Below are 14,331 nucleotides of genomic sequence, written 5' to 3' on the forward strand. Positions count from 1 at the left end.
ATCACAAGCCTTTTCCTCATGTGCACGGCCCCAGCCCTGCCACAGGCAGACATATAATTTGATTTTATCAGAAGGGTTTCGAAAATATGGAACATTTTCAATCAGCATCTCAAAGAAAATTCATTTCTTAGAAATATCTTCATTTGAAAGTCTTTAAATGGGGGAGAATTTCTCACTCTGCTGTCACGTCGACCATCTCAGTAAATGACAGATTCCAAAAAAAAAAAAAAAAAATGGCATCTTAGAATTTAGTGACAAATTCCTCTTTAGCATTTTTATCATGGTGATTTGTAAATGAGCTTCGTAGATAACCCTGGGGTCATGATGAATTAAGCTAATCTTAAAACAGGGTTTACATGAGGATGCAAGATGTTAGTTGAATGTGGAATGAGCAAATACTGTATAATATAGATGTTCCTGTATTCCTAGCTTGGGGATCGACAACCCAATGCGACCCAAAGCATGAGCAAAAACTCAGTTATACAAAACAGCCAGACTTGGTTCCACAAGAGGTCACAGACGTGAAGAATTCCCTTTTGTGTACTGCCACTATTCCACTGCAGGGGTCAGTCTTGTACCAACACTCACTGCATCTCTTTCCCTGCACCCACTAAAGCCACTCAACTCATTTACAGTGTGTTGTATCTTCAGAGAAGAAAAAAGAAAAGAAAAAACTTTTAAAATTCAGCATATTAAAACAACCACTAATATGGAGACAATACCATCAGACAGCCCACTCCCTTCCTTTCCAGCACTTTGAACTCGCTGTTTCCTCCTGCTTGGCCTCTCTGCGGGTTGCTTATGTGGAGGATGGGGCTTTAGGAAATTATGTTCCACTGTTAAAACAAATAAAGCTAATTAAAAATACATTATTCTCTCTTTTTCTGTGTCTATTAAAGCCAATTGCTGATATTTAGGAAACCTACAACCCGTTCACACTTGCGATTTATGCCGGCCCAGGGCTGCCTTATCTCATGTGTGAATGCTCGAAAAATGAAAAGGCAGCCCTGGGCCGGGTGAAATTTAGATCAGCTTTTTGATGTGGCCTGAAGTACCAATGCCGCCAAAGGGCCGGCCCATCTTCATGTGTGAACCCAACGCAGGCCCTGGGCCGGACTTAACGCGTCAGTGCGGTGATGTATTTCAAACCACTCCCCTATTAGGTCGAGCGTAGTAGATAAAAAAATGTCGGCTTTAAAGGGTAGTACCTGGGACGATGCAGAAATTAACCCTTAGCGGTCCATTTATTCAGCGCTTGTCAGGCACATCAGGTCCAATTTATTTTCACACGCGCTGTCTTAATTCCCCCCCCCCAGAGTAAAACTGGTTTAAAATGTACTGAATCGCAAAAGGACAGTCCTGCATCTCCAGCCAAGCCACACCCCTTGTTCGCTGTATTTTTCACATACCTCTGTAGGTTCTATAGGCATTGTCATCACAAATATATTGCAAAGGTCATGAACTTTCCTATTTTATGTTTTTATGATATTACAGTATCAGGAATCTACATGGAATGAACCTTAATCTACTTCGTCTAGCTTTGCCTAGAGATAACTATCAACTTCACACCTTGAATGCACCAGGCACTCAGGAGACAAATGGCTAATCAAACCCTTCTCCATGATTTCATTAACCCATCTAGGGAGAGAGAGAGAGGTGATTTAACATAGGAGTCTGAAAAAGAGAGGAAAATGTCTTAAAAGATTTAAGACAAATTTCCCATAATGATTTAATACTACTGAGTACAAGATGCAAGTGTTTTTATTCTTAAATTGCCTAAAAAGTATAGAATAACCCAAGTAATAAATCCCTAAGAGAATTAAACTGTTTGCAATGACAAACCATAACCAATGCCAAACTATAACCAGACATGTTTGGTGTCTAAAGAAATGTAATTTCTTGTGGTAAAAATAACAGGAAGTCAGAATAAAATCTGGATTATTTAGCAAAAGTTATGCATGTTTTAAAGTTTCCCCTTTTCAGATTATGATAATCAGACAGAGGAAGGGGGGTGTGCAATCAATCAAGATTGCAAGCCCATGTGCAACAAAATAGCCAATCGGAGCAGGCAGCTGGAAATTCAAACAATCTCTTTGTTTGAAAAATATAAAACCCCTGCTTTAGCTCAGCTCCTAGCTCCCTCTGGACCCGCTGGCTCCCTCCGGACCCGCTGGCTCCCTCCGACCCGCTAGTTCCGCGGACCAACTAGCTCCCTCCGGACCCGCTAGCTCCCTCCGGACCCGCTAGCTCCCTCCACACCCGCTGGCTCCCTCCGGACCCGCTGGCTCCCTCCGGACCCGCTAGCTTCCTCCGGACCCACTAGCTCCCTCCGACCCGCTAGCTCCCTGGACCCGCTAGCCGCCCCAAGCCTTTGAAGCTGCCTCAGACTTAAGAAGACTAAGAAATTAAAGACTGCACCTGGAGCCCTCAGCTCTAAGTATTTATCCATCAAGGTTGGGAGCCCTGACACTCGGAGAAACGCAAGAGACTACTTTTCAGGCTAGGTAACAATACTCTTAAAATATCTATTCAGGTATTGTGACCCCTTGTGTCAGTATGTACTAGTATTTCTTTGGTGAATTGTTGTCTTAAACCTTAGTTCTAATTGTAATGCTTTAATGTGACATTTAATTGTGTAAGTTTTGTGTGATTTTCAAACTCATTTCATTGCATGCTTAATAAATACCATCTTTCTAAGAAGAGATTCCCAGTATTAAATCATTTGCTCATGTTGAACAAACACGATTCATGAACTTTGAACAGTCTGGAATGTGGTCTATTTTTGGCTTGTTGTAACTTGTAAATCCGCTATCGTTTTCAGAGAGCAATATTAAAAACGGGTTTGTACATTAAAAATAGGTTAGAATAGTTTTTGGAGGTCCTTTGATGTATTGCTCTTAAGAATATATTAACTGCCCACAATAGTACCCACAGCTACACCTCTTTATAGACGTAGATACTCTCTGAAACTTGTTAACCGAATGCCTTGTGCTTGTAAGGCTGTTATTAAGGCAAGTTCCATTTTCAAGTATTTACAGAAACGTATACGACATAAAACATTGTCAATTATGAAAAAAACCTAGTTTCCAGCAAGTGTACTCAAACTTTTGACTAGTACTGTATATATATACACACACACACGTTTCAGATTGTAGCTAAGATTGTACGTTTCAATATTGATAGACAATGCATACGACGTTGCATATTCAGTCACCATTACTATAATAATCTGTATTGTGACTAATGTAATGTACACGTCCTTGTTTGCTGCATTTACACATGATCCAACACGATCACTTCTTTCCACAGTAACCGACTGCACTGTCAACACACGCCTTTATCATATCTTATGCAGTAAGTACAGTACCAACAGTGTTGCAAAAAATAAGATTGCCATATTTACATCTGCAAATTTCCCAGCTCAATCTCTTATGTTGACTTCCGGGAATGCGGTGTTTACGTCACTGTTTACATTCCCGGCAAGCACTTTGTAGCAATTTAGGCTTCCTTTTCAGCCACATATGTGAACGCACTTAGGCCCCCTAAAACCTCAACTGCAAACAGAAATTTTGAGGCGGCCCAAGGCCGACTCAGTAGGTGTGAACGGAGTGCTAGTAGATAGGTATGAGTCTATTTTACTGTACTGCTATTTCCATCAAAATAACTAACAGTCACTGTGACAAAAAAGTAATTATTTAAAAATAAAAATCATAAAAATAAATTAAAACTAACAAAAAAAGCCATTTTAGGGTACAGAGTAAGTCATGTTTTCAGTGCTGTCATTAATATGGTTTTAATTAAATTTGTTGTGTCGTGTTTGTGTATTTTGCAGTGTTGTTGTCTTGACTGTGTGTTGTACAATGACTTTTCTTTCCCATTTGCTCTAAATTATAACTTACTTTCTGAACATTCCAAAATCTTACTTGAGCACTTTTCTATTTTATAAGGATTATTAGAGCCTCACACACACAAAAAAAGCTGCAAACTAAATTACGACCAGAATTAACTTATGTATTCAACTCACTTGTACGTTTTCTATTACCAACCAATATGGGAGCTCCAATATTATTTCCTGACCATGAAGCATATAGTAAATAATGAAATTCATCAGTGAGCTTGTGAACCACCTGGGGACTGAAGATCGGTCAAACCGTGCAAACAGCAACATAATTAAACTTCATTCATTTTTTTTGTAATTTCTTATCTAGCTAATGCATGATTATGAAAGTCCCAATCTGGCACCTCCAAATGCAGTTACAATGAAGCCACAACATTGCTTCCCCATAAGATAGAAAGGCTTTGTGAGCCAAGAAAAAAAAAAAAAAAAGAATAGCAATACAAGTTAATACAAGCTAATACAAGTCTAACACAGACATACCAAAAGACCTGATTTAATAAGCACTTGCTTCAGTCCAGTGAAAGGGTTTTGTGCATTGGGGACTGACAGTGTACAAGACTGCCATCCAAAGTGACTGAGAATTTAATGAACAACATGCACCTGTAATTTTATTAAACACATTTAAACAAACATACCTAAGGTGACAAGCTGAGACGATTGATGATTTCCCTGGACACTCTGTGGTTGTGTTTCTGTATGTCTGGTACTGGAGATTTTGGACCGGTCTGTCTGGCTGTCTGATCTATCGCCACTAATTTGTCTGGCCTGGTAAGAAGTTCTGTTAATTGTGCTACCCAGAGAGCTGGCCATCTATACAAAAAGATGAATTATATTCTTATTAAACAAATCCAATTTTTTATTTTCAAGTGACAAGAATATTTTGAACTGCCACAAGTTTAGTCTATAAACGTGTTGCCATTAAAATTAATTTTACTGGAAGTGCTTCCTCAAAAGAATTATGGATTATATTTTTGTAAACTAAAGGAATGACTTATTCTTCTACAGTATAAGACCAAGGCTTGAAAAAACTGTCTAGTATTTTGTTATTCTAACCAACTGGTTAATGTTATCACAAATATTTACAAACAATAAAAGACTAGCTTAAAAAGTTAATTAATAAAGATATTTACAGCAACTGACTTGATAAACTACAAACACAAAGGCAAAGAGGGCCATTTACTTTACCATAGCCAAAATAATTTTAGAAAAATAAAAAAAAAAGAATGAAAGACTTAGTTGATACAGTTTTGATGGGTTACACTGTTGTTAAAGAAATCAGTGTTACTTAGAAAACACAGTATTCAATTCCCCCTTTCTGTACTATTGGGTTTAAATCTTCTGAACAGAGTTACTAGATCACTAGTAGATACAGAAAATAACAGAAGATTCACAGAGGCTGTACTGAAGTTTTAAAAGTCAAATGAAATAACCATAGAAAGAACAACAAACAAAGCAGAAAGCAACACAAGGAACTAACACCGTTCAAACAATTCCACCCCGCTGGATAATGAAAGTAGTGGTTTTACACTTCAAGCCGAACTGCATGTTAACTGTGGTATACAGCAATGTGCCTCGAAGTAACATGAGGTGTTGGAAACATGGAAACAGAATTTACTGTATAATACTCATAACCTAATTTGAAAGACAGGGCATTAAAATATAGCCGTTTACCAAACGTGAAGCCAGACTAATCCAGAAACCAGACACATCTACTCCATTAACACAATATCGCAGCCAAAGTGAAGATCCCAAACTAAAGATGTTTTATAATCATACAAAACTTAAGCATCTTCAGTATCCCAAATGGTTTCTGGAGATGAGGTGCTGAAAGTCTAATTAAGTTGACAGTAGCACCTTTACTCAAACATATCATCACCCCCTATGGGCTATACTACTACAACATATATATATATAAAAAGTTGAGAATGCCAAAAAGACTTCACATGGGGCAGTACCAAATTATTATCCAACGTTTTAAGTAAAAAATAATGATCACCAAAAGTACGTTAAACTAGGGGTACAGGAATGGACAAAAATCTTGGCATGGAGTTACCTGACATATGGTACTTTAATTGAAAAATGCAAAAAGGCTTAAATCGAAGATGATTAGCACCTGCTTATCGTTTTAACAAGGTAATTGCAGATACATAAAAAAAAAATGTGTTAATGACAGATAATTACACAGTTTTTAATACATTATACCAAGTTGTATGCAAATTAGTAATATTATAAATCAGTATATGAAAATAAGTTTTTGAACATGTTCCCACTGCTCTAATGAACCAATTTTATTACTAATGAAAATTACTCATGCTTGTTCTACCATACTGTAACACAATCTCCAAGGAAACATCAATGATGACACTAAGGCAATGATTTTAATTGAAAATCTCTACACTATGCCTCCCATCAACTTTTCTACATTTAAAATTGTTTTAAATTTTTTTACATAAACATTTAATAAGAACATTGACCTCAGTTTATATTTTTATTTTGTACTGTGGAATAATATTGGCAAAATCCATCCTCTTATAACAAAGAGCCACCCAGAAAGGGCCACCAGTGTTTCTTGTATTTTCAAAACTACATTAAAATGAAATCGTGGGAACCATTAACTTCAGGTTTTTAACAATTTGTAATGAGCAAATACTTACCTGCTTTCAATCACCTATCTTTTTTGTAAATTAGCTTTTAAAAATGACAAGCCATCACAATAATTTATTTCAGACTTCACATTAAACACTGCAATTATTATGAAACAAGCTTCGACATTGCAGCTTTTTCCATCTTGAATTAACTTGAAATTGCATACATACAACTTGAAGTTCCATTTAGAGTAACATACTTCTCCCCTTCTGCCTCCACGAATGGTAAACACGATGGCTTTCTATCAGCAGACAACAGTTAGGACCACAGTTTATGTGACTTTACCAATAATATAGCTCCACATTCTGTAAAATAGTTTGCTGTTGAAATCCGTTGACTGCCTCATCAATACTGCTACATCTACTACATATTTACTGTTAAAATTAGAGCCATCAGCAATCTTTTAGTTACCATCACTCTTTCAAGTGCAGATGCATACATTTAAGTTTGATATTATGTTATTCAGACAGATGCCTCTACAGTCTATATACCCCTTTTCATGTTCTCAATAACTTGTGTCAATACGCGTCCTTTTCATTAGTGCTGGCATCTCCTGTCCTCACCTCTTTGGGACCAGATGTGCTTATTTTCCTCCCTGTGGCTGGAGGTGGTCCCAATACCTTTGATCCAAATGCAATGTGGCATCCTGAGTTCTGATGCTACGGGCACTGGCAGTTCCACAGTTGCTTGTCTGTTCTATATAGAGACGAGTAGAAGTGCACTAGTAGAAGTGTTACTGCAGCACTTAAACTGTGTTACCATTTATTGTGATGACTGAAAAGTTTGGGACATCATAAAAGAATGTGTTTTTGAATCCCTTTATTTCGTAAACATTATGCAGAGCAAGACACACAGAAGGATTACAAATGATAAGACTTTACAGTCACCCCTAATGTGGTGTTGGCTTTATTCTTTTGTTTTGCAATATAACCTAGAGAAACTTAATTATTAACACTCAATTTTAAGTCAGTCTTGCACATCCGTTATTGGTGCAACACATTATTATTATTCATTGGTACAGCTCACACATATTTTGATTCTGTTCTTTGGAAACTCTGATTCTTTTGATAGTTCAGTCTTTACAGCAGAGACCAAACAATACGTACTTAATGCATAACTGCTACACCCTGGGGTTCATGACACAATAAGGTTCTATTATATTTACACAATATTTTTTGTCATATTTGTTTCTCAAACTTTTTTATAAATAACTAAAAATACAACTGTGTTTCTTTTAATGAAGACAGATGAAGGGTGAAGAAAAAACAAATGTATAACAATTATTTTAATGTGCACCATATAAAAGCGAACACTGTGCCTTAAAATCAATTATATTACAAGGCTTGGCTTTCTAGTCATAATGATATTTTAAAAGTAGCTTTATAAAGCACTAAATTAAACTACACAGAATAGAGCTGATAACCTGCTTCTCTATTTCTCTCAAACACAGCTGGAACTCCTTCTGCATGCAGTTAGAAGCGGCAAAGCCATCTGTCTGCAGCTACAAATGGAGTGCAAGTTCTTTTGACCGCAAGCGTGAGGCTACATTTAATGTTACTCTGGCATAAGTATTCACTTTGTGTGCCAGAGCCAATTAGTCAAACACGAGCAGCATTGAAAAAGCCTTTTTGTGGAGGTCACAATCAGAACGAACTCTTTATTTTAACACAAAATCTAAAACAGAAGTACAAATTTGGTTAGTATATATTTGAAAGTTGGAATCTAAATGTCCAGTTTCTTTCTTTATCTAATGACGGATTGAATGTTCAGGAATATTCATAAATATGAAACATTACAAATGTGGAAAGGGATGCAGCAATAGGGACATCTTAACCAACAATCTTGCATAAATATTGATGCAAAAGGTGTTGATGCTTGAAAGAAACTGTCAGAATGTGATGCGAGAAAAAAAGGGTATGCAACATCAGAAAAAATGACAGCTGTATCAGCCATCCAATTTCCAGCACCAACCTTCCACAGGGGGGCATACTCAATGGTGTGTCAAGGCAAACCAGTTATTTCTGAATCTATTTTGTGCAAAGGAATGTTAGCCTGTTCCACAGTGCCAGCTTACACCATTTGAGGAAAGGGCCATTTGCATTACCTCTGTAGGTTCTGAAACCTTAGCAAAAGGAACTTCCCAATTAGGAGAGGTTCTCTCCCATGTAAAAGAGACCTCCAGTAGTGGATTGATGAACTGAGCATATATGGTTCCGTACCTCCACTTTATTTGCATTCTTCACCAAACGAAAGACTTTTCTGTTACAAAGCTTAAACTGTTTCGAATTTGACTCAACAAATTTAAAAAAAAAAAAATACTTATTATAAATATATATAATATATATATATATATATATATATATATATATATATATATATATATAATTCTTTACAATAAACTATTCTTCACTGGTGTTAATGAAACCACAGTGCAGAACAGTTTCAGCAACATCAAACTTGATTTATGAACAGACTTTAAAAAAAAAAAAAAAAAATTCTTCAAATAACTCACAAGTTAAACTGAACAGAACTCAGTGTTGCTTTTCTACCCATAGCGACATCAGATTGAGAGTAAGAGTAACAGGATGAAAAGCAATGCACACGTGGCCATGCACAATACCACATACACCTGTCACCACTGAGGCTGCAATAACACCAAACCCTTTGCTAATAAAGGAATAGACGTTAGTTATACTCACCAACTATGCCAATGCCATCCCCAATATGTATAACTTCACTATGAAAGTGATACATTGATGGATTTGTAAGGCAATTAGACTGCTGTAATTCCAATTTACACAGGTTGCATTGCATTGATAGATTAAAGGTCTCTTGCTTAATTGCAATCCTCTTTATTATTCATTTTGTTACGCTTATTACACAGGGACCAATTACAAGGGCTCATTTACATGGAAATTCCCTAGTTATGATCATAATTTAATTCTATGCAGTAACTGGATAAATCAACATCAATAAGACAGCTGTCAAAATGCATAAATAATCTTAGTTGAAGAAAGCTATTGAACTGGAAATATAAACAGTACTATTATGAGTTACAACTTTTTTTGTCAGAAGAGCAGTTAAAGAGAACAAAGCCGTCAGATTCACCGGCCTCAATTCACTACAATTTTAATGAAAATGTAATCTGATCAATATTTGCAGGGGGCTAAACTAGGACTGTTTGCATAACATTATATTTTTCACAAATTCATGTGAACCATATTGCAATATCTATTTTTCACTATTTCAGCAACAGAAGACATATTCTTCGGCAACTTTTATAATTCAAACTAGTAAAGCACAAACTACTGTATGTAGGGAAAATAGCATTAGAAAATTCTGCCTTTTTTTTTTTTTTTTAAACATATGGTGGGTCTTGTACCCCAAGTTATAGTGTAATGGGGGTGCTGGTGGGTTAAAGTACAAAACCAATTCACCATCCAAAATTCAAATTCATTACACTTTGATATTTCATAAAACTATGTGATTTAACGGACACATAGGCTGCAATATATCAAAATGCATGATTCTCTGCAAGCCATACATATTATTTAACATAATTAAAGAGCATGGTTTTTAAATATTAAAACAATGCCTCCACCATATGTCTTTGCATTGAACACTGTATGAAAACACAGCTGGTTGGCGTAGCTGGTTGGCGTAGGTGAATTCAGATAAAACCACATCTGTTGTAACGATTCAAAATAAAATGCAAAAAAATGTAAAAATGTTTTAAAAGTTCGGTTTTACTGTAAAAGGTTTTTAATGACAGTGCTACATTGTTTAAGCAGAACATGCATTAAATGAATGTCATTAAGCTACTGCATCATGCTCTTAACCTTTTAATTCTGAATCTTTCCCTGAGGGGCTTCATTAGCTCTACAATAAATCAAAACACAGACAAACTAAAAGCAACTTGTTTATTGAAAAAATTTTATATATATATATATGAAATCATATAATCTGTCAGTCTATGAATACAAAATACATTAAAAAAAGAAGACGTAAAAGCAAGACAAACTGAACAAGCAGCATTGTCTACAAGTTTTTTGTAATCCAGTGAAAGATGCTTGAAGGTGTCTAACTGAGAGATACAGTATACACATAAGCCAGTGCTGAGTGGCCAAACTGTGCTGTCAAAATCAATATTAGATTCTATGACAAAGATGGAGGGCCCTCAGCCAAATGCATCTCCAAAAAGGCCATTGAATGCCAATATAAAAATGATATGTGACATGGCTAAGAATGGATATTCAGATGAGCTTACCACAAATCCCTTCAGCACACATTAATAGAAAAAAAAAACAGAAAAGAACAAAAAGAACAGAAGGGTCGCTGAGGTCAACAATTACAAGGAACACAGTGACAAAAAACACACTGGGAATGACAAACAAATAACAGCAACAAAAATAACATACAGGCAACCAAAACAGAACACAAAGTGTGCCTAATGGTGAGGAGAACTCATTAATCTTTCTGCTACAGATGCTACAAATGTTCTAAATGTACACAGGATGCCAAATTCTTACCACATGCAAATGAAGGACATCAAACAACATGTCACACATTAGTACTTTTTCAGCAGATGAAGTGGCTTCTCTTATTTGAAGATCTTTTCTTATTTTTATTTATTTGTTTGTTTATTTATTTATTTGGTTGAAACCCATTTAGATAACCAATCTGGACAAACAGTATATAACTGCTACTCCGACTTTCAGCACATTTATCAACCTGTATACGATTTAGGCCAGTTATAGTTTTAGGTCTATGGAGACTGATACAGTACATCTGGCCTTCTTTTATAGATACCTTTTTTATTTCCCACTGTTTGGTTGTTTTTAGTTATACTACATACCCGATTCTGTAGATAAGGGGCGTCCACTGATCTTAACTTCAGCCACTCTGAGCTTATCCATGTTTATCAGCTGTGTAACGTAGGGCACATCTGTTGTAAACTGGCAGCTTCTAGGAATTAGGTCTATTGGTCCATTAGCAGGGGGATTGTAGGGATCTGAAAAGAAAAAGAAAGAAATGGCCACAAATCTTTAAGTCCCTATATACCCTTACACAAGCTGCCTCAATCATTAGTATGGCAACATCCTGTTTCATGACAAAAACACAAACAAACATTACTTTATAATTCACAACAGAACAATTAGTTAGGGGTGCATATCCAGCTCAAATTACCATTTAAAATTACAAATGAAAAACATCCTTGATATGAAAATTGATAGATTGAATCCATAAAACTAATTCACTATAATCTCAAAAGGGTTATAAATTTTAAGAATGACAGTATAGGTTTGTGTTTCACATCAGCTTTATTATTATTATTACTACAAGATACTGGTATTGGTATACCTTTACAGTTCACTAATTATAGATGTTTTGTATTTTCAAAAATGCAGCATCATATTTCTGTTATATATTTATTACACAAAATTCCTTCTAAAAATCTTTACCGTATATTACTTTTGTTGATTTTTACTTGTTTGGGGGGGGGGGGGGGGGGGGGGGGGGGGGGGGGGGGGGGGGGGGGGGGGGGGGGGGGGGGAAAAGAAGGGGGGGATTGTAATGGAAAAATGAGCAACAAGATTTTTAAGAAATTTGGCGGAATCTAATGCATTGAAACAACTTGGAAAGGGGGGGGGGGGTGGGGGGGGGGGGGGGGGGGGGGGGGGGGGGGGGGGGGGGGAGGGGGGGGGGGCGGGGGGGGGGGTTGGGGGGGGGGGGGGAGGGGGGGGGGGGGGGGGGGGGGGGGGGCGGGGGGGGAAAAAAGCCCGAGTGAATGACCCGGTTTATGTAGGAGTTTATGATAGGAGTTATGACCAGAAGGGGGGAAAATACAGTTTGTAATGGAAAAATGAGCAACAGCATGTCTCCAGGAAATATTTTGACTAATGTATCCTCCCAGCATTGACCTTTAGCTCTGAAACTATATAAAAAGACTAAACAGATGGTAACAAAAAGCTATGAGCCGAGTATGATAGGAGTTATGACAGATCTTTAAAGAGGCTTTACTCCAACAGTGGACACTCCAGTTGAGATGAACATATTATAATCGGATAGAGAGACATTATATCATAACAATGTAAGACATGCAAACAACCCATAGTCATTTACAAAACACACTCAGGTAGATATAACATGTTCTATCCCACAGATAAGAGAAGCTAAACAGACAAGTATCAACAGCTAATGAATGTACAGTAGCAAGAATAATAAAAGATTATATTTTATATCAAGCCACATCAAAGCACAAAATTATTTTGGACAGTCAATTTTCCAATTACAAGGAAACTGATTTCAAATAAATGGTGAATCATGTACAGTACATCAATTGAAATAAAGTCAGTTACTTTAATGACACAGTACATTAGCTGAAGTTTCACTACAAAACACACTTCTTAAGGTCTTCCCAAATGTTTGACTCCCTGAATTTGAATAACTTTTGACATCTTAGTGTTAACATCTTTTCTGTACCTGATGAGTTTAGTTATTCAAAAGCAAATTCAGAACTATTCACATGAACCTTGTCATTATCACCTTCATTTATTTTACATACCATCCTCATCAGCAGTGTCTTGGGGCTGTAGCTTCATTGTAAAGACTTTCCTTAATTTACAGCTTGCTGAGACAATTATTCCATCCAAAGACAGAAAAGCTGCTCCTTTGAATATCTCACTGGTGAATGACACAAGTTCAATGCAAATATTACACCACTGCAACAGAAGAAAAAAAATAAAGATTTATAACATGTAGAACAATGAAACCATTATTTTTATTAATTCCATATAATTTTATTTTTCTTGCTTGTATTTTTTTATTAATTAGAATGACCAATTATTTTATCCCCATTTTTCTGCCAATTTCAAAGATCCACTTATGTTCCCTGCAGAAATTCCTCCACGACCGAGCCAATTGCGTCTTTACACCCAGGAGCTAGAGAGTGGATGCTGGCGAACTGCCGGCCCAAGAGGACAAAGGCCCGTCCAGCTCACTGACCACTTAGCCAATGTAGATCCGCTCTAGGGTAGTCGGGAGAAACAGTCCCTGATGATTTTTCCTCTCTAACAGAGCGCCACAGGGCTTTCCAATGCCATGCTCTCTGTAGAATCCCCAGTGAAAATCGTCAACTTTGCACAGCCAGAATACTAACCTGCACTTCCTTGACAGTATGATTCATCCTACACACCACTCATGCAGTAAGCGTACGTCAGTTTATTTTAAGCAATTTTACTAAAGCATATTATTAAAATTAGGGTTTAACATTCTTGGTTGTGACTATGTTGTCATTTTCATTAAAAAGTAAAAGAAATGTAAAAAGAGAAGAAATAAAAAATTGCATTAATTTAATAAAATCACAAATTAAGACCACAAGTTTAAAGAAAACAAGTCAAACTACAAATTCATTACTGCCTTAGTGTTTTTTAGCATCATTTCTTTGAAGTCCAATTACTCTACTGAATTTGGGCTTTATTACTGTTTAACCTTTGAACTGCTAAAACAGCAAAATAAGGTCATTGTACAGCTATGGCATCATGCTATAGAATTAACTTTGCTTCATAAAGTCGAATGAAACCTGCTAAATAATGTTACATTAACATATTCAATTACATACTGCTTTGTAATTTTCCATATACTTAACAAAAAGCTGACAAAAATGAAAAAAATGTGATGCAAAACTTTTGGCCATAGCTCAACATTATCATTAGATGTGTTTCTACTAAACTGGATTTTTAATCACAGCTAATTAGTATAATGTGTAGAAATTAAAGCTAGTACGA

The 14,331-nt window shown here is 36.4% G+C and overlaps 1 protein-coding gene across 1 annotated transcript in view; it reads right to left on the bottom strand.

Annotated features, from left to right (window-relative positions):
• LOC121298390 (protein CFAP20DC-like) overlaps window positions 1-14,331 on the bottom strand; it is a 55,644-nt gene that overhangs the window by 27,556 nt on the left and 13,757 nt on the right. The window contains 5 exon segments of the mRNA XM_041225501.1: window positions 4,534-4,708; window positions 7,108-7,190; window positions 7,193-7,240; window positions 11,400-11,555; window positions 13,110-13,266. Of these exon segments, the coding sequence (XP_041081435.1) occupies window positions 4,534-4,708; window positions 7,108-7,190; window positions 7,193-7,240; window positions 11,400-11,555; window positions 13,110-13,266 (619 nt within the window).

This window comes from Polyodon spathula, chromosome 23, assembly GCF_017654505.1.
Source record: "Polyodon spathula isolate WHYD16114869_AA chromosome 23, ASM1765450v1, whole genome shotgun sequence".
Classification (NCBI taxonomy): Eukaryota; Metazoa; Chordata; class Actinopteri; order Acipenseriformes; family Polyodontidae; genus Polyodon; species Polyodon spathula.